The 20,933-nt window shown below is 43.1% G+C and overlaps 1 protein-coding gene across 1 annotated transcript in view; it reads right to left on the minus strand.

Annotated features, from left to right (window-relative positions):
- CASQ2 (calsequestrin 2) overlaps positions 1–20,933 on the minus strand; it is a 61,421-nt gene that overhangs the window by 25,911 nt on the left and 14,577 nt on the right. The window contains exons 2-5 of the mRNA XM_045801434.2: positions 11,131–11,215; positions 8,327–8,427; positions 6,847–6,958; positions 1,745–1,818 (exon numbers count right to left, since the gene is read on the minus strand). Coding sequence (XP_045657390.1) covers positions 1,745–1,818; positions 6,847–6,958; positions 8,327–8,427; positions 11,131–11,215 — 372 coding nt within the window. The remainder of the gene's footprint in view (positions 1–1,744; positions 1,819–6,846; positions 6,959–8,326; positions 8,428–11,130; positions 11,216–20,933) is intronic.

The following is a 20,933-nucleotide window of genomic DNA, read 5'->3' on the forward strand; positions in this document are numbered from 1 at the left end:
CTTTCCACGTAGAGCTAGAGAGTGTGTCTTCCTCCTTTTAAATGTTATAAAATCCCACAAGGTTACATGAATGGGGACACTTATGACTCAGTGACTTACAGAGTTTTGAGGGAAGAGGCTTCTGAGTTTTTAATTATAGCCTGACCTCACCTTCTTTATGGGCCACGGACACGAAGCCATATGGTTGGGCTGGGAAGCAGGTCTGAAAACAGATACTACCCTGAACTCAGCATTGGGCCAGCCTTCGAAGAACTGAGGCTTTGTTGCTTGGCCAAGCCTGTCTGCCTGGCTATGTTCTCTCAGATGAGTTCTTACACCCAGGAGCCACCTCAGCCACTGCTGGCCTGTCATAACGGAACATCAGTGATGTACTCAGTTTAAGCTTCCCTGTACCTCCCCTTCTGTGCTAAAGTTCTTGCCCAACCTCCATTCTCCTGGGCTTCGATGGCTGCCTTTTATGCACAAGAGGACTAGCTACATTTACTGAATGCTTACCAGGTGCCAGATGCAGCTAAGCACTTCACATGTATTTTCCTGGCTCTGGGGTACAGCAGTATAGAGCACTTGACTTTGAAGTCAGGCTGACCTGAGATTATATCAAGCTTTACTACTCACTCACTATATGACCATGGGCGAGTCACTTAATCTCTCGGTGCCTTGGTTCATTCTCTGTAGATTGAGAATACTAATGCGTCCTTTATAGGCACGTTGAGATGACTAAAAGAGCTATGTAAAGATCTCAGCACAAAGCCTAGCATGTAAAAAGTACTTAACAGGTGATAGTTATTATTGCTCTCGGTATTCTTGCTCAAGATCTCTCTTGACTCTAATCCATCCAATTAAGGTAAATTTTCTTCAGGTTTAGATTATATTACTCAGATTATAGACTCTCTTCTGGATTATTTTCAATCCAGAGTTTTTAGACCAGGGCATAGACTGGGATCTCAGCACTACCATTAATTCATGGGAAACTTTGGATATCACTTAATCTTTCTAAATCTGTTTTATGATATGGGACATGGGGCTTCTTGCCTCCCAAAATTGTTTAAAGAATTAGAGGTCATATACATACAATATCAAGTTGTACCCAACACACAGGAAAGCACTTGATAAATAGTAGCCATTTTAGTCATAACTGGAGTTAGAGTGGTGTACTCCACCCACAGTGGATCCCAAATAAATTACCCACTGATTCAAGGTCCTTTGTATATGATGTTCTTTGGCTTACAAAAGCACGTGCCACAACCAGAAAGAAAGAATAATTGAATTGCAGATGAGTATGTTAATGACATCTCTTAAAGATAATTGGTAACTTATGGAAACACTCCAGGCTTTAGATGACCAATGGTCCTCCCCAATCCTTCCCCCATTCTAACCCAACAGAGGCGGGAGTATGCAACCCTGGGAAGGTAGAGAATAGCTCTAAAGACAAGGAAGCACTGACCAGTGTCCAGGCACACTCTGCTCATGCCCTGCCTATTCCTAGTGTTCAACGTGGTTAAATGGGGTCATCATTTTTCATTGGCTGTTTTCAGAAATGGGCTTACTTCCTCTAAATTAATCATCTTTGTATTCATCACACATTCAACAGTGACTTATTGCTGTAGTTCTAACACTTCTGGAGAAAGTGTTAATGGATGGAGGATGGCAAATGTTTCTAAAATTTTAAAAAGTTACTGCAAAGTTCAAATTTAATCCTTTGTGCCTACAGAAGTATTCAAATTGGGGTTTCATAGGTACTTACCCCTTTGTCAAAGGTAGCAAAAAATTTGATGTAAGGTTGGAAGTGTTCAGCTGCCTCTTCAAAAGCCTTGTAATCTGAGAGGGAAAAAAAAAAGATCAAAGAAAGAGACCTTTTTAAGATGCATGCTAAAGACAGTTCTCTTTTTAAATAATGTAGAGAGAGTGGGGAGCCAAAATTAATCCTGACTGGATAATTATTTAGTAGATATTATTTAGATAGAAAATTATTTAGTACTATTTAAACCCACAATTTCTCCCAAGGAGTTTGAATTGACTGGTATTCAACTGAGCTAAAGAAGAGCCCTTTAACCATATTTTTATGTGTTTTCAGAAATTGGTAGAAGGGAAGGAGAAAGTGAAGGAAAATGAGAGAGGGAGAAAAATAGAATATTAGACTCTAAACCCAAAGTTAAACCATTAGTTGTAAGTGCGTAAGCACAGCTTCCTATAAATGACCACTAAGTGAGAAGGAAATCCACCTTGGTATATAAAGCAACCTCAATCAAAAATGACATCACAAACGTACTTCAAACTTCTTAGCAGGAGTCCCCCTTTTGGTAAATCCTCATTTTTCTTTGCCTTTTTTTAAGTTTTCATTTTTATTCTGATCCCTTGAGAAGATGATTTAAAATCAATCAAGCCGATGTTTGACTCTGGTCCCAAACTTGAATCCGAACTGGTCAAGTTAAGCATGAGACACATGAGCATGGCCATGCTGTGCTTTACCACATCTTGTCAGTCACCTGGTAAAGACACCTTAGAGGTGAGGGTGATGGGACTGGGAATGGTGGTGGTGGTTCTGCATAACTTCTATAATCCTGAAAGCTGGTGATCCTTTGATTCATTCTTCAGAAGATTAACCATTTTCCATTTTGTGGAGTTCCCCTATCTCTTAATCTTTAGAGGCACAAGCTTTTGCTAGAGTTCCAGGAGCATGAAGAATTTTCTAATATTCAATCAAAAACATTTCAAGACTAATACTGGCTCAGGGAACACCAGGATGAGTAAGACAAAGACACTGATCTCAAAGGCACACAACCCAGAGAGGGTATGGACCCTTAAAGAACCACAATGTAATGTGATAGTTGCTAGAATAGAGGTATGTGCAATAAACACAAATGAGAGGGGATTGAAAAATTTACAAGAATGCCTATACATACTGATACACAGTCACACAAACTCATCCCCATAAAAGTAATTAGGTAGTCAGAAAATACATCATATAGCCTGATAGCTGGGGTAGAGAACTGGGTGGATGGGGAAGAAGATGGGTGAGAGATTTGGAGAATGAATAGAGAGAAGGTGAGAAAGAATGGAAGGGTTAAAGCCATACCTAAGTCATTTATGTCCATCTACAGCTGTAGTGGTCTCCAACAGAATCTTCTCTATCTTCTCTCCCTAACCCCCTTGTCCCTGATTAATCTGTCCCTACCTCCTTGAACTCCTCCCCTGCTGGGAAGGATGGCCTACACCTGTGTCCAGAGAATTCCCTTCTTCACCTAGGGAACCAGTCTATATCCCTTTTAAGCTGAAAAGGGGTAGAGCAAGGTAATTCTCCAGGGTGGCGCTTCAAACTGTGGTTGAGTTTTTAGCCTTGCCCAAACAGCGGTTGTCTTCTAGGGTACCTGGTCTAATCTCCTGCTCTGTCTGATCTCATGTGATCCCAGGTGTTTCCTGCCTTCATGTCCTGTTCTGATGCTGACCAGCTCCTTCCTGGCTCTTCCAGTCTGACCCTCAGTTTCGCCTTCCGGAACAGGCTCCTGAACATTCAGCCTTCAACCTCCAGCTTACTGCAGACTTACCTTAGCATTTCCTCACACTCCCATCTCTCAGGGTTTTCCATACTGGATATCGGTCCCCTACCTCCAGATTTCCCCCAGTTTGACATCTTAACTATCAGCTGAGTTCCCCCAGGAAGTTCCTGTCACCCTCTCTCAACACTTGCGTCCATAGCTACATGCTCAAGTTGATGTGAACCTTCGTATCCAACTTCCTTGGAAGATGTAGCCCCCCAGTTCTTCCAAGTCCTTTCTAATTTGATCCCAAATTTCTTGGGAGCCTTTCTCCCAAGACCAGTCTACCTATGTGTTCAAGCCCTCCCATTCTCCACTGTCCCTCCATTGTGCTTGCTCTATAGGATAGCTTGGGATCATTTTGCAAAGCCAATGCCTCTGTGCTGTTAAACTTCCTTGACCAATCAGCCTCAAGCTACAGCAGAAATACAAGATTCTTCATGACTGCTTCCCTGGGTGCCTTACCAACTCCCCACCCACGGGCCCTGTGTTCTTTTGGAGGGAAAGAAAAAACAGACAGAGAGATGTGGGTGTCTGATAAAACATCATGATGCTTTCAGTCAGTATGTGACAGCCACCGATGTGTCATAACAGACATACATTTTTTGTGGCGATAAAGCTTTCTACATGTTTTCTACAACCATTTAAAGTTGTGCAGTGGTTAATATTATATCTGAAAGTAATTGCTCTCTCTATAAACTTCTTGTATTTTATAACAATTATTTTCTGCGTAAGATGTCAGCAAGCATGACAGCTAGAGAGAGAGAGGCTGCTCCCCTGACTTCCTCACCGGGTCTTCTCAGTTGGTGTGACTACGACTACAGTCCAGGCTAGTTTGTCATCAGTGATGTTTTTAGTTTGTGACACTCTGTAAAATATTCAGGGTTTTGGGTTGTTTTTGTTTGTTTGTTTTGACTTAATATACTCTCATGTTCATATTGTCTACTAACACCAATGGAATGAATGCATGATTGCTATTTTTTATCATGTTCATCATCATCATAATCAGTATTATTAACATGATCTGGTATTAGGCTTTCCTAAAGACAAAGTTTGTCAATTTAAAGATAAAAATTCAACCTTAAAAAGGAGGTTGAAGTGGCCTGCTAGAGATTTTATGATTTAAATCTTCAGAAAAAAATGGTAAGACCAGTAGAGTTCTACCTGTGTATCCCTAAGGAAATGCTTCATTATTATTTTGAAATACATAATATGGAAAACTTTGATTGAATTTGAAATCTATTCAAATTATCTTAAGTATATTACATTTGTCGATGAAAACGAAAGTAATAGTCATTAGGACTGAAAGAAGGCTCACACCCTTGAAGGACAATTTAGAAATTAGATTTCCTAAATTCTGTTCAGTGGTAAGAAAAGACTGCTTATCAATCAAAGGAAAAGCAATGACTGTTGCCTTGTCATTTGCCACCATCCACGTGTCCAAGCAAAGTCTCTGATCGACTGTGACCATCAAGAAGAGATCAGTTAAACCCTTCACCAGGCATTGCATGTCGTTGTTTCAAAAGCTATAGTTTTAGAAGCAAGTACAACATTCTCATTCAAAAAATCTAAAAATATTTTATTTATTTGAAAGATTTATACAATGCAATATTGATAACTTTTCTATTATCTTGCTTTAGTAATAGTAGTAGTAGTATATAAATAAAACAAAAGAACGTTTTGTTTTGTTTTTCCACTAAGTCCAAATCTCTTCCAGTTTACCCCTGGGCTGGACGAGCATCACCACATTTTGCGTGTGCTATGACCTGAAAAAGTGTGTAAAGTCTTGAAAGTACAATACAGTGTTTAAGTGTGTAAGCTTATCAAGTCAGATTGCTAGGATTTAAATCTTGGCTCTAGGACTTACTAGCCGTGTGATAGTGTGTTAATTTAACTTTTTTTGTTCTTTTCATTTCTTCCTCATCAAAATGCTGATAATATGGTAACTACCTTACAGGCCAGAAGTGAGAAAGAAGGTGAGGCATCAATATGGAGCTCCTAGCTTAGACCCTAGTACAGGACGTGTGTTGATTAAATGGAGTTGGTTTTGTCATTGGTTTAGTAGGGAGGAGAGGAACTAGAAGATGTGCTCTTTATCCCAATCTTTGCCTTGCCTTCTTATCTGCTATGCTGAGCTTAATGGAGGGGAGAGAAACAGAGGACGAAACAAATTGAGGGATGGAGACAGAAGAGGATAAAGAGAAATAGGAAGAAGTTAAGGAGAAAGAAGAAGGGGGCAGGTGGGGCACCCCAGAGTAGTCAGCATCTATAGGAAACATAAAAATTGAAGTGAAGTCACCCAGAAGAGGGCTGGGCAAACTTCCCTGGCTAGCCACCTTCCCCCAGCACACTGCTAAGGAGAGTGAGGAGAGGCTTTTATATAGCACAGAAGACAGCTAAGTTTGGTCACAGGAGAGAGAAAATAGGTGGCTTGCTGATGAGATGCCCAAGGGTGCCAGTTGGCAGATGGGTCAAGAAACAGCTTTGCAAATAATATTCAAAATATTTTCAAAGTATTTTGGAGTATCCAGAAACATCATAAGCAGCCCTCCTTCGCATGTCGCCCATGTACTAATGCTACCAGATCCTGTTTCGTGGTTATGCCACAGCTGAGGCTCCAGAAAAAGGCTTACCTCATTGGGCCATGCTGCTAAAGTTGTTTAAAAAGACATACTCAAGGAGTTAGCCTGCCCAGTCCCGCCTCTCCCTGACTCCCACTCTCCACCCTCTTATCCCCATATGGATTGTGGTGATGCTATGATGCATTCCCGTGCCCACCCAAAACCTGGCCACAAAGTGTTCAAAGGGATTACACCCAGGGGTGAGGCTGTGCTATTGCAGGCAGCCTTGGTGGTCGGCTGTGGGGTTGGCCAGCATTTTTCCATATTGTGTGGCAGCTGCTGAGCCCTGCCTACCTAAATTTTCCTCTAATCACATCCAAGTGACTGAGAAGCTCTCCAGTTGGTGACCACAGGAGCTGCCAACATCAGGGAGAGAGGCCACTCTTTACCTATTTTAGGGGAGAGTCCCACTGGTAGGTGGACAAGGAAGACTATTCTCTCTTCCGTAAAACACCCCCCCCCAACACCAGAGAACATGGCTCAACCTTAATGGCTCTTCAGGAATCCCTGCCTGCTTTGCATAATTTTTGCAGATGTGTCCCATTGCACAGGGTGCAAGGAAGATTGTCCCTCTATTCCACCCAGCACTGGATATGCTGATGGCCCATCCTCTTTATCGGCAACATTCTAACAGATCTGGTTGGGAATCTAGCCTTTAGACTCACAAGTGGGGCTGATAGACAACTTACACTCCGAATCCTCACTCTTGAAAAAGCCAATGAGTTTGATCTGGTCCTCAATGCGTTCGAAGGCTTGGACTTCCAGTTTGCTGTTGATGATCTCCACGGGATCTTCAATCAGCTGGAATGCCACACACACGTACACGAGATATGTTCCAATAAAAGAACTGTCCCCTCCTCAGTGGGGACTTCAGACACACATATAGGACACTTTGGCAGGAAGCTGTGGACCCCATCCTCCCCCAGTGTGCACAGCAGCAGTGCCTTCTGAGGAATTGGCTTAACTCAAGGAGTAGGCTGAGACTAGGCAATTCTATTTCTCTTGACCATCATTGATTTAAGAATGGCGTGTGACCCAATTCTGGCCAATGACTCTTTGGGGTAGATTTGCTGAAAGCTTTGGGGAAATTCTCCTTTCCTTTTAAGGGAACAACGGAAACTAGATCCTGTCCCCCACCCCCCACCCCTCATTGGATATGAATGAAGAGAGGTGACATATCAGCTCCAACCACTGGTTATTTCACAACCAATGTGAAAAGAGTCAGCATGACAAAAAAGCCAACACGCTCAGAGCACTATCTGTGATTCATCAGTCAGTTTAAAATCTATCCCCCTCTGCTGTTGCATTTGTGTTTTTGTGTCAGGGAGTTGAGCACGGTTTCTGCTATGTGCATCTAAAAGTCTCCACTTGGCTGACAGAGATTGGCCCAGAATTTTCTGTTGCCTCCCTCAATTTTTTTTAGGGCTTACGGGGATGGGTCCATGAGAGAGCCGAGCAGAATCTATGGTGGCCTTCAACTCACTTCTGACTCACTGTCTCTGAGTTTTTAAGGCTGTGAGGAAATGGCACCGGGCCGCTGAGGGCCAGCTGGTAGACAGGGAGTCAGCAGTATGGACGTCCTTTACCTGCACAGGAATCTGTTCAAAAGCATTGAGCTTCACAGCTACTATGGAAAGTGTGAGTTTATCTATGGATAACATATTGTTATGGTGTTTGTTCCTCTATCTGCCTGAGCAGATGGATCTGAGAGTGGGGTACCCCCATGGCTGAGAGGGAATGTGATATTGGGGGGCTCGTTATTCTGCTCTGAGGGTAAGTCGGTGGATTGTTACTCCATCTTTGGGTGATTATGCACCTCTCTTTCCCACTCTCCCCCGCTCCTCTTCAGAAGCCCTGGAACAAAGCCAAGGGGATTTCAAGGGACAGTGGTGTATAATGGCTAAGAGACTCATGTGTTACTACACAGTCCCGATTAGTGACCCTCTAGTCACTAATAAAACAGTTTCTAAGGTAACTTAAGGACCAGCTTCCCAGTGGGAGAAAATGGCCCTGTGGAGTAGGCACTCCGTAGTTTTTTGTGAAGTGTGGGGAATCTGTCCTAGACAAGAACAGATTATCCAGCTTCTCTGTTCTTACTTTGGGATTTTACTTTCCCTGATATTTGAACCCAAACAGCTCCATGCAGGGCCACTGTGCATAAATGCTTACATCTAGGAGAAATTCCACCAGGACGTCAGCTGCAAACTCGCCATCAAACTCGATTGTGCGATCACCCTTAAGAACATACAGGCTTCCTTCTTCGTCAAAACCTGGAAGAAACAAAGAGTCCCCAAGACAAGGTCATCCTGAGGCAAGAAGAGCCATCCTGTGGGCTGAGGTCTGGCTCGGGAGCCCTGGGTGACAGTGAGGTCAGGATCAGTGGGGCTAGCATTCAACTTAGGATCGGTTCCCTTGAAACCACCCCTGTAAAAGGCTCCCAAAGTACACATTTAAATTGAAACCGTCAGGAACCAACAGCTCCACCTGGACTTCAATTTGAAAGAAAAATCTATTCTCTACCCTACCACTGCTTTAATTTTCCAAAAATACTGCCAACCCTATTCTCCCTATCTAAAGTTTCAATGTCCCCTGCCCACTTGACTTCTTAGCCAGGCATTCCAGTGCCTCCACAACCTAGTGCCAGTCCTACACTCTACGTTCTCCCCTCGGCAGACCTGCTCTCTTAATCCTCTGGGCAGCTTCCTTGCTTCTTGCCCTTGTGCTGATGTGAAAGAGTGTGTAAAGGAAAAGTCACAGCTGTTCTCCTGGTTCCCCAAATTTGCAGTGACCTCTACTCCTGCCCCCCCTCCCCCAATCCTGCTCAGTTCCTTCGGGTCTCAGCTTAGGACTCATTTTTCCCAAGAAGGCCGCCCTCTTGCCACTATTGCCCTTCTCTTGGCTCCATTTACAATACTCACTGGAACAGTAAGCTCTTCAAAGGCAGAGCTGGGTACCCCAGGACCTTGCACAAAGCCTTAACACATCAAGCACCCCATAAATGTCCATGGCCAGAATGAACAGCTTCCCTTTCTATCGTAGCTGAATTCTGCACATCTTCTTTTCCCAGTTAGCAGATAATGCCACAAGGGAAGTTTCTGCATCTTTTCTATCCTCCATTGCTCCTGGCATAATCCTGTGTGCTTTAACAAATGTTTGCTGGAAAACTGTGTTTCCCCCCAGGAATGCTAAATAACTGAGGCTGGCATTTCGTCCAACTGCATGGCATCCTTAATTCCTCAGACTAATTGTTTGCAAGCTCTCTATTAGCTGGAGAATGCTTTCTCCAAATGAACTCTCCTGCAGAACCTTTAGGGAAAAGGAGGCTGGCCCACTGCCTGCTGTGTCCCAGAGCGCGTCTGAAGAGCCCTGGGCACACCCTGGAGCACCATTTGTAAATCCAAAGGGCTGATGTACCAGGTATCCTTGAGGCCGGCAATGACAGATCATGAAGGGTACCCTGGGAAAATCAGCTGGTGTCCCGATGTCGGATTTAGCTCTAAGTGAAATCAGTTAGGAGGCTTTTGTAGTAGTTCAGGCATAGCCTGATGGAGACGAAACTCGGGCAAATGGAAAAGAGGATGAAGGTGAAGGAGCAGGTTCACAAAACACGACTGTCCTGTAAACTTTGGGGACCAAATAGTCCAAAAGAACCTGCCCCAATTCCTCCCGGCTGAGCTTTTGGAGAAAGGCTCATGTAGATTTTTCAAGCTCCATCCACTGTGAGACTATCCACTGGTCCATTCTTATGAAAGCTCACCCAGCTTGTCTCCCTGCTAGATTTTTAGACCATTGGAATAGTAGTGTTTTTCTCTAACTAAATTCACTGGAAATTCCCCCCAAATTCGGCTTCCCATGAAAACAATAGGAAAGAAAACTAGGGAATCAATAGGTTCTGGGAGAAGAGAAATGAGGCACTGAATTGCTTTTGACTAGGGAAAGAGTTTAACATACTTTGTTCTCCTGCTCAAAGGGAAAACACATTCCTTAATTTATCTTCAGGGAAAAAGATAGCCCAGACATTCTTAATAATTCATTATCACTTTATAGTCATGAGTTCTTGTTTGTGTCTAACCTAAATACAGTCTCAAAAAATTTAAATCTTAAAAAAAAGGGGGTCTTCTTGAAAATAAAATAGAGGACAATTGTTTGTAATGCCCTAAGATAATGAACTCTCATGTACCTGACACCACTACTAATCTTTCCCCCACCCCTGTGTTTACTACTCCAAATCCAATTAACCTTTCTTCAAAGGTCCTGTTTTATAACCTCCTGCTATTTTTAAATAGCCATTCTTCACTGGTCACGCAGAAAAGGCAAAATGGACAGTACGCATGTGGTGGTGTTCGGAAAGCAGAGGAGCTCCCCATATTCTCTCTCCTTGGGATGAGGGGTGTGAGAGTCTTAAAGTGCCCCTGCGCTTAAGCATGACGTATGGACACAGGGGATCACAACATGCACTGTCGGTCACTTCACCATGCCTCATCTAAATCCTCCCTCTCGCCCTCAATGATAATGTCCAGCTGGGGTTTAGCTTTACATTATGAAAACACTGGAACCCAAGAGTCCCTACTGTTCATGCTATCTTGTGTTGGCCGCTTCAGCCAAGAGGTAAGGAAATAAGAGGTGATGGAAGAAGAGATTTTTCTCTCCCCCAGAGAGACTACCACGGCAGTGAGATAAAGAGGCTGGGCTTTTAACCCTCTCTAGGAGCCGAAAAGAAAGGCTTGATTCTTTGGCATCGGTTTCTACAACGATACAAAGATATATTAGATCATTTGTGTGAAAGCATTCAATTCAGGCCGATACTGCTTTCATGAAACTCTTCCCCATCCCAAGACTAAGGTCTGCAGAATCACTTTGTATTTATTTAAAAATAGTCCAGTTATCACGCACGAAGAAATGAAACTGTACTTTTTTTTTTTTTGCATGACACATTTGTTTCTTCCTGGTATACCTCAAAAAGTCCCACTTACCCAGTTTCTTGGCAAGCTTGGCTTCTTTCTTGGCATCCACCATCACAAAGCCTATATCTTTATGTTCCAGGACCTGGGCCACAAGCTGAAAGGAAAGACAAGCTGGAGGGTGAGCAGGCCTAGGGCAGAAAGATGGTAGAAAATGTCACAGGATAGTATTATGATGTACTGACAAGAGGATTTTCCTCCATATGTCCTGTTACTCTGACCAATTCAAGTGGCAACAAAGGGATTCCGTGCCATCCTCCCGAGGGAAGGATGGTTTAGCAGAATGCTGGGAACCAAAGAGAGAAAATGTGAGGACCAGAACTAAGACAAAGGATTTGGAAGAATATATCCTCTGTCACATACCCTCCTCTGCCCTCAGGGTGGGTGAACTTTGAATTTGGGAAGAGAAGAATCAAAAAGAAAGCAAAGAGTACTTGGATGACTGTGGATACATGACAAGCGGACCACAGCCCTTCCCTAGCCACCAACTGGCCCTGGAGTCAGGTGGGGACACGAAATCACAATGCTCCCTGTGTGGTCACCTGACCGTGCCCCATCTAAATCTTCTCTCTCATCCTTGAAAAAGCCAAAGAACACCAGAAAAGCTGAGAAAACCGAAAACGAAGGAAACCTGTGTCCCTACTACCCAAGCACAGTTCTTGAGCTCCCCAGGCCCCTGGGCTTGTGGAGTAGGAATGTGCACTGGGTGTGTCTGGCAGATAGACCCAAGATGGCCTCTGAAGTGTTCCCACAGCCCACTGAGAGGAAGAACCAGTAGAACACTGGAATGGAACCATCAGCCACAACAGGTAAGAGGGTGCAGCAGTGTCCTAGGTGGACAGATGGCTGGAAGCTACTCTGGACACCAGCACAGATGATGACTCCAAGTGTGGGACTGGCATTGTGTTAACCTCCCTGAAACTCAGATCTAAGGAAGCAGGGAGGCCCTAACTGACTGAGGTCTAGGTCCTGTCATCTGGTGAATGAGAGAGGTCATGAAATGATCTATATCACTTTTCTTTAAGCTTTTTAAAAAAGGTAATTGTAGATTACCGTGCAATTCTAAGATCTAAAACAGAGATCCCTTGTACATTTTACCCAGTTTCCCCCAAAGTAACATCTTGCAACACTGTAACACAATATCACAAACTAGACACTGGCACTGATATGGTCAAGATACAGAATATTTCCATAACCACAAGTACCCCTCATGTTATCCCTTTATAGTCATATCGGCTTGCTCCCGCCTTCATCCCCTTCCTAAAAAGATTTCTATAACATTTTCACTTCAAGAATGTACATAAGTTGAGTCATGTAGTATGTAACCTTTTAGGATTAGCTTCTTTAGCCATCATATTTCTCTGGAGATTCATTGAGATTTTTGTGCATATCAAAAGGTCATTTATTTTTTTAATTGCCTAATAGTATTTCCATGGTATGGAGGTACTACGGTTTGGTCAATTATTCATCCATTGAAGGACATCTGAGTTGTTTAAAGTGTTTGGCTATCATGAACAAATCTACTACAGACATTAGTCTACAGGTTTTTTGCGAAGGTTGGTTTTAATTACTCGAGAAAACATGCTCAGGAGTGTGAAGGTTGAGTATAGTAATTGCATGTTTAATGTTCAAGGAAACTGCTAAACTGTCTTCCTGAGTAGCTGTACCATGTTACATTCCCATCAGCAATGTAGTTATGAGTGGTTCAGTTCTTCCACATCCTTGCCAGCATTTGGAGTTGTCACTATTTTTAATTTTAGCCATTTTAATAGATGTGTAGTGATATTTCATTATGGTGTTAATTTGCATTTCCCTAATGCAAATTAATGAGTCCGAACATTTTTTCATGTACTTATTTGACATCTGCATCTTCTTTTCCATGAAATTCTTGCTCAGGTCTTTGCCTATTTACTAAAAGTGTTGCTTTTTGATTGTTGAGTTTTGAGAGCTTTTTAATATTAGTCCTTTGCCAGAGATGTGGTTTATGAATATTTCTCCCACTCTGCAACTTATCTTTTTATCCTCTTAATAGGGTCTTTCACAGAAGAAAAGTTTTTAATTTTGATGAAATCCAATTTATCAGCTTCTCCTTTTATGGATTGTGCCATTGGTGTTAAGTCTAAGAACTCTGTCTAGCCCTGGAGCCTGAAATTATCTCTTAATTCTTTTTCTAAAAATTTTTTGTGAAAGATTTATTTATTTTAGAGAAAGAGAGAGAGTGAGCAAGCAGGGGGAAGGGCAGAGGGAGAGAGAGAATCCAGAAGCAGACTCCCCACTGAGGGGGAGCCCGATGCAGGGCTGAATCCCAGGACCCTGAGATCATGATCTGAGCTGAAATCAAGAATCGGATGCTTAACCAACTGAGCCACCCAGATGCCCCTCTTTTTCTAAAATTTTTGTAGTTTTGATTTCACTTTTAAGTTCATGACTCATTTTGAGCTATATTTTGGTAAGGTATGAGATTTATGTTGAAGTTCTTTTTTTTTTTTTCCCTGTCCAGCACCATTGTTAAAAAGTCCATCTCTCCTCCATTGAATTGCTTTTGCCCCTTTGTCAAAGATCAGTTGACATAATTACATGGATCTATTTCTGCTTTCTCTCTTCTTCTGCCAATATCACATGGTCTTGATTACAGTCGCTATATAACAGAACTTGAAGGTGAGTAGACTGCCTCTTCCCACACAGTTCTTTTTTTTTTTTTTTAATGTAATAGCTACACCCAACGTGGTTCTCGAACTTACAATCCTGAGATCAAGAGTTGCATGCTTCCCTCACTGAGCCAGCCAGGCACCCCCCACACGATTCTTCTTTTTCAAAATCGCTTTAGCTAGTTTAGTTCCTTTGCATTTCCATATAAACTTTAGAATAATCTTGCCTATAATTACAAAAAGTATTTCTAGGATTTTCACAGGCATTGCATTGAATCTTTAAATCTGTATATTAACTTGGGGAGAATTGACATATTTACTATGTTGTCTTTCAACTCATGAAGATAGTATGCCTCTCCATTTAGTTAGATCTTCTTTGACTTCTCTCATCAGCATTATGTAGTTTTTAGCATACAAGTCTTGTGCATGTTTTGTTGGGTTTATACCTATTTAAATGTTTTGAGTGATTTTTAATAGTATTGTATTTTAAATATTGGTGTCCATGTGTTTATTGCCAGTAAAATAATTGGTTTGTGCATGTTTATCTTGCATCTTGCAATCCTGCTAAGCTATTATTAATCCGAAGAGTTTTTTGTTTTGTTTTTTCAGATTCCCTTGGATTTTCTATATAGACAATTCTGTCATTTACAAATATGGATAATTTTCCCCCTGATCCGTATGTGTTTTGTGTGTGTGTGCGTGTGTGTGTTTCCTTATTGCACTGACAAGAACTTCCAGCATTATATTGAATAAAAGTGGCAAAAGTGGACATCTATGTCTTGTTCTCAATCTTAGGAATTTGTCTACTTTTCCTTTCAGTTCTATCAGCTTTGTTGCACGTATTTGTGCTTCTGTTCTTTGGCGCACATACCTTTAAGATGTCTTGTTTTCTTGGTGGAGTGACCCTGGATCTATCTGGCTCTACAGTCTGTGCTATAAACCCCTCTGCTTCCTCTTCTGTGGTTGCTTCTCCCATTTTCTCTTCATTCCTATGTCTCCCTTCACTGTTTCGGCATCTGTGGCTTCTCCCTTGGATTTCCTCTCTTGTTATAACTTCTTTGAGGACTCTCTCTGCCTCTTCATTCTTCCCTCCTTAACTTTCTCACATGCTCCCCATTTTCTTTCTTTCCCTCTGCTCCTAACCATGTCTGTTCCTTTAAGGCTAAGGATATTGGTCACAGCATAAAAGCTACTCTGTGGAGTGCCCCGGGTGACTGCGGGTGGAGGGGCAGGCAACAAATGGCACCACCTGACCCTTGGGCAGTTTTCGCTCCTTTCTTGGATTTTGGCGAGACTAGGGAAGGTTTAGGATGAAAGACATCATCATCAGTGTTTATGTGATGACTCATCTGAGCTTTTCTGCAGTGCTTAAACAGGCCAATCTTTCTGCAAAGTCACTTGGCTTTTGTCTATTGCATTCAATTCATTAGACAAGGTCATTTTTGAAATGTAGAAATATAAGCCACTGTGCCCTACTTAGTGCTCTCAAAATGTTTATTTAAATGTCCCCTTGTCTATCATTGAAAATGAATGATGGAGAGATCTAATGGCTTTGTGATATTAGTAAGTTTCCCCACTCCTGGAGCATGAGCCTCCAGCAGTGGGTCCGAAACATGCATTTAAATCACTGGCTAAAATGGGGCTTCCTGGGCCTCAGCACCAGAAAGTAGAGAACAGAGCTGGGGTGGGGCTTAGAGATGTACGTTTTTATAAGCCGCACTACCACACGCCATGATTCTGACACAGCAGATCTCAGGCCGCATACCACACTCTGGAAAGCACTGCTCTAAATGATTGCCAGTTCATCCAAAAGTGATACGGTATCATGTTTTTCAACTGTGACCCTCAGGCCCATGCTTGGCTCTGTTGACCCCTCTACCTTAGGCATAGGAGAGAAATATTAATAATAGTAAGAATATAAGTGATGAACTCTGAGAATTAAACAGAATTTTACCCTGACCTCTCCTAGGCACACATCACCATGTTTTGTTGGGCTTTAAGTGGATGCAAAGGCGTGCCTCCCCTCGGCATGGAAAGCATGGCCTCTAGTTACCTTATCCATATTTATACGTGACTTTTGTACCCATATGAATGAGAGGTGCTGTCTCTGACAAGCTCAGTCCTATTTCTTGGTTTTCCTGTTTAACTAAGCATAGCCAGTCACTGTCCTAAAAACAGACGGATGCACAGAGCTGGCAGTCACAGATGGGCCAGAAACCCATGCTAGCTGAGACCTGCCCACCTCCTCCTTGGTACCCAGAGGCACAATCCCTGCAGTGCCCCGTCACTCTCGCCTCCCACCCTGATTAGGCCCAAAGCCTGCGCACTTGAGCTCTGTCATCACTCCCATCAGCCCTAGCAAGCACCCTTCATGAGCTGAGCCAAGGGTGGCCAGTGCTGGCAGCAACCCAAGAGAGAGCAGTGAGACTGGGTTGGGGGAGAACATCTGTGGTGAAAGCCCGGGCCCTTCTGGGCTGAGTCCTGACATGACCCAGGTCCCCCGGACCAAGAATCTGGGCCAAGCTGATGGGGCCAGCCGGACATTGTCTGCCTCTCAAACTTGGCTCCATCTTGTCTCCGCCTTCACTCTGATCCTAAATCTCCAGCTCATATGTTCCTTTCTCCACTCTCCTGCAGCCCAGTCTCACTGTGCACTCCTAGTTGCTGCCAGCCTTGGCACCTCTGGCTGTAAAGCCGGCTCCAGGCTCATCTTTCACCCTAGCCTCCTTTCTGTGAATTCCAATAGCCCATGGCAGGGACATGGCACTCTGACACTGATTTTGCAGTTATTAGAGTCATGTATAAGTCTCTCTGTGTTGTCGATCTTTCCTCCCTAAGGAGAAGGACCCCATTTTGTGCCCCTGGTCTCTTGTATAGCTCCTTAGAGACACTCAGCATACTTTGGATGAATGGATGGACTGGCCCAAGCACTTCCTAAGTTCAAGGGACTTTTGAGACAAAGTGGGGAGAGGCAATTGTCACTAATTACACTAATAGTTACAAATATGAGGAAGAGAAAAAAAATAGTCAATATCTCCTGAGTTCTCAGAAAACTGTAATACTCTTTTCCGATCTGACTGCAGTTTTCTCCTGTTGACTTGTAATCTTTTCCCCACTGGTTTTGTTTGTTTGGTTGTTTGGTTACTTCTCAGATGGTCTTGTCTATTGTCCATCTTAGAGAATGGGGTTGTCACTTATTGGTTGTACACACAGCCCTGGTCACTGGTGCAATGCTCATTCTTTCCAGAAACATTAGGATTTGCTTTGACCCCCAGATGATTCTTTTGAGTACAAACTAACCTTACAAAAAAAAAAAAAAAAAGCTTATACTAAGTAATATGCACAAGTCAGTTTAAATAAGTAGATATTCATAGTATACCCTTTCTCTCTCTTTTTATGTTGCATCTTATATGTATTTATTGCACCATCGTTATCTCTGCAATGATGGATCAAAGCAGATCTCGTCTTTAAATGAATGAATGAATCCCATCTTTAAATAGTTTAGCCCAATGGTTAAGAATACAACACTTAGTATCAGAGACCTGGATGCTTGACTGGATCACAAGTGCTGAAACTCTGTTATATAATATGGACAATAATAATATCTATTTCATGAGGCTGTTTTGAAGAATAAATGAGATAATGCATGTAAAGTTGCTGACACAGCGTTTGGCATGCAGTAAGTGCTTAACAAATGTTATAATTTTTTCTTAATTTTATGACAGCTGGATAAGGTTCTGGACCTTGTGCCAATTCAAAAGGACCAAAGCCTAATGTGTTGGAATGGAAAGAAAGCAAAAACAATTCAAGTACGTGCTATGATCGAGGTTCATGCTCAACAAAAGCGTGTAAGACATGTTAGAATGTCAAGGACACCGTGATTTCACTAAGGAGGAAGCTAATGAAAAAGTAACTGGTAGGTATGAAAGGACAAAAGGTAGAAAACAAGGGTTATGGAGAATTAGATGGAGAGAGAGCTCGTGGGTTGAGAGGTCAAATCATGCAGAACTTAGTGGGCTGTGATTAGCAGCATGGATTTAACTTCCATGCACTCAAAATGAAATCTAAAATTCCTAACACGGCCAATAGGACCCTGTACCGTTTGGCCAGCCTGCCTGCCTCTCCAACCTCATTTGGGGTCACTCTGCCTCTTAACTTAATACACTCTTCTTCAATTCCTCAAACTATCAAGCTCTTTCCTGCCTCAGGAGGTCTCTGCATGGGATGTCCCTGTTTGGCTGTGTCCCCAAGCCCTAGGCTGGGCACCAACTGCAGTTGCCTGCAGGGAATGCCTGGTTCTATTCACAGAAAGGCACTGAACATGCTCTGCTTCCATTTACATCCTTCCCTCTTTCTAGAAGACTCTTTTCTCCATTTGTCACCAACTCCACTATCCTTGAAGTGTACACATAAACATCAGTTCCTCAAAAGGTATTCCCTGACTCCCAGTCTAAATCAGGTGCCTTCTGTACTCTTGTCCAAGGCACCCGGTGCTTTTCCTTTACACATCTTTCTCAGTTCACAAGCACAGCTTGACTTATACAATCATTTAGCTAAACCTACTCATTTGATAGCTGTAAGTTCCGTGTCCATGTCTGTTTTTCTTCCCATGCTCTCCCTAGTACAGTACTTGACCAGAATGGATCTCAAAAGATACTAGTTCCTTGCCCTTAGTATGATCTCATTTGAATTGTGGAATCCAAAAACAAAATAAAACAAAAAACCAAAACTGAACTCATACATACAGAGAACAGATGAGTGGTTGTCAGAGGTGGTGGGGGGTGGGTGAAACGAATGAAGGGGGTCAAAAGTTACAAACTTCCAGCTATAAGAAAAATAAGTCCTGGGCATGTAATATACAGCATAATAGGTATAGTTAATAATACTGTATTGTATGTCTGAAAGTTGCTAAGAGGATAGACCTTAAAGGTTCTCATCACCAAAAAAAATTAGTTAACTATGTATGGTGATGGATGTGTTAGATAAACTTACCTTGGTGGACATTTCATGATATACTTATGTATCAAATCATTATGCTGTACACCTAAAACTAATACAATGTTGTGTGTCAGTTATATCACAATAAATATAGTTTCATTGAAGGGCGCCTGGATGATTCAGTCAGTTAAGCCTCTGACTCTTGATTTTGGCTCAAGTCATGATCTCAGGGTTGTGAGATGGAGCCCCGAGTTGGGCTCCATGCTGGGCATGGAGCCTGCTTAAAATTCTCTCTCTTCCTCTGCTCCTCCCCTGCCTTTCTCCCTCCCTCTCCAAAAAAAATAATAAATTTGTCTTATTGAATATTTTCATAAAATAAAAATAACAAGAAGATTTTAAAGTCATCTGGTTACATTAACTGATAGAAATATTATATTACTAAATCCCCCTGTAAAATGAAGAAGTGATGAACACTGCCATATTTTTGTCCTGTCATTTAAATCCCAAATTCATAGGATGAACAACCAACTTCCAATTTGCAAGAAAATCTACTTTTATAGATCCCAAACCCTTCCTGAAAAGTAGAATTGTTACTCTTTTTTGTCTCTGTACATTGAATATATTACTATTTCTCATCTATGTTGCACATGAAGTGTCTATAAATTGTAATGTTAAGGGACTATGTGCCTCTGGTAGGTACCATCTTTACAGCCTGGTGTGAAAATTTTTAAATTAAGCAATTTCACATGGAAATTGAGATTTCTACTTTTCCTTGAAAAATCAAAAGAGCTGGAACCACATCGCTACCTTGTGGTAACTAAAAACACAATTAGTTTCTCAAGGAAATGAATGAATGCAAGAGGAGACTCCTTGGGAGAGGAGAGGCCCCCTAGACCTTGACCAAGGAGCCGCGCACGGATAGGCAGAGGCCAGCAGCGAGGACGTCTCGGGAAGAGGAGATGGCAGAGGTGGAGGTTTGGAGACGCAGATGTGCAGGGTGGGTACAGAACAGGCTGGTTTACTTGAGCAGAGAGCTTATCTGAGGGTGCTGAATGGAGTGGTGTAGTGAAGGCACATGAGAAAAAGAAGGTAAAGGGTTTGAATAGGAGGATGAGCGGTTCTCAGCTGAGAGTATTTGGGTAGGAGAACAATATGGCAAATCGGAGTTTGAGGAGGGTCCATCTGAGGGCATAGACCAGAAAGACGAAAAGGAAAGGTGACCAGATGAGAGGCTGATGCCATTGTCTGAATGGTAAATGACCGGTCTCAGACCGAGACAGTGGCAAGGGATGGGTGTAATGTGGGAGGTGACGTTACAAGCGAAGAGTCAGTCAGACTGGCAACTCCTTCGTGGCTTTGGAAAGAGAAAGGAGATAGACCTCACAACAAGAGGGGCAAGATGATTCCAGAGTCCCCAGCCAGGGAACAGGCTGGAGGACGAAACAGTGACATCAGGAGGGCATGCCAAAACCGGAGGTGAAGTTCTCAGCTTGGATTTAGATGCAATGTGTTCATGGGAATTGAAGTCCAGCCAAGAGCTGGAAGTGCCAACCTGGCACTCAGGGGGGGAGGTCCCAAATGGAGTGGTGGAGGTGAAAGGTAGAGGCGTAAGGGCAGGTGCCATCTTCAGGGAGGCCAGTGTGTGAGAAAACCACAGGGTGGAAGACTGGCCATCTCATAGGAGGAAAGAGCAGGAAGAGGAGCGTGCCTGGAGGCAGGGAGGAGTTGGGGGGAGAAATCGGAGGGGACAGGGAACATAGTGTGGTGACTCCAAAGTCACGGCAGGAGAGAAGGAGCAGGTGGTCGGATCAAATATTGCAGGGAGTCTCAGACAGTGGGACCACCATGAGGTCTCTCCTTTCAGGACTGGTAACTCACTGGTGACCTTTTAGAGAAGAGCCGGGCCAGAAGCCAAAGCACTGGGAGTTAAGCAGTTGAGTGGGTGGCAAGGACATGTTAGAGCAGGTGTGGGTCTGGTTCAAGAAGTTTGCCCATGAAAGGTGAGAGAGAGTCATGTAGCAGCACCGGGGGCACGTTCTGAGGGCCTCGTGACCACTCCCTGGGCCTTGGGACAGCAGATGCAGACCATCAGGGGCCCCGTGTTTGCCCCTCCAAGTGCAGTCCCTTCGTGGCACTCCTCAACTCCGGGGACAGACTGAAGAAAAGCTACATTAGTACCACGTCTCGTGGCAGAGGGAAGGTGGGGAAGGCATGGAGCAGTTCCGCTAA

Source organism: Ursus americanus, chromosome 12 (genome assembly GCF_024610735.1).
Source record: "Ursus americanus isolate L20-20 chromosome 12, mUrsAme1.1.p, whole genome shotgun sequence".
NCBI classification, from domain to species: domain Eukaryota; kingdom Metazoa; phylum Chordata; class Mammalia; order Carnivora; family Ursidae; genus Ursus; species Ursus americanus.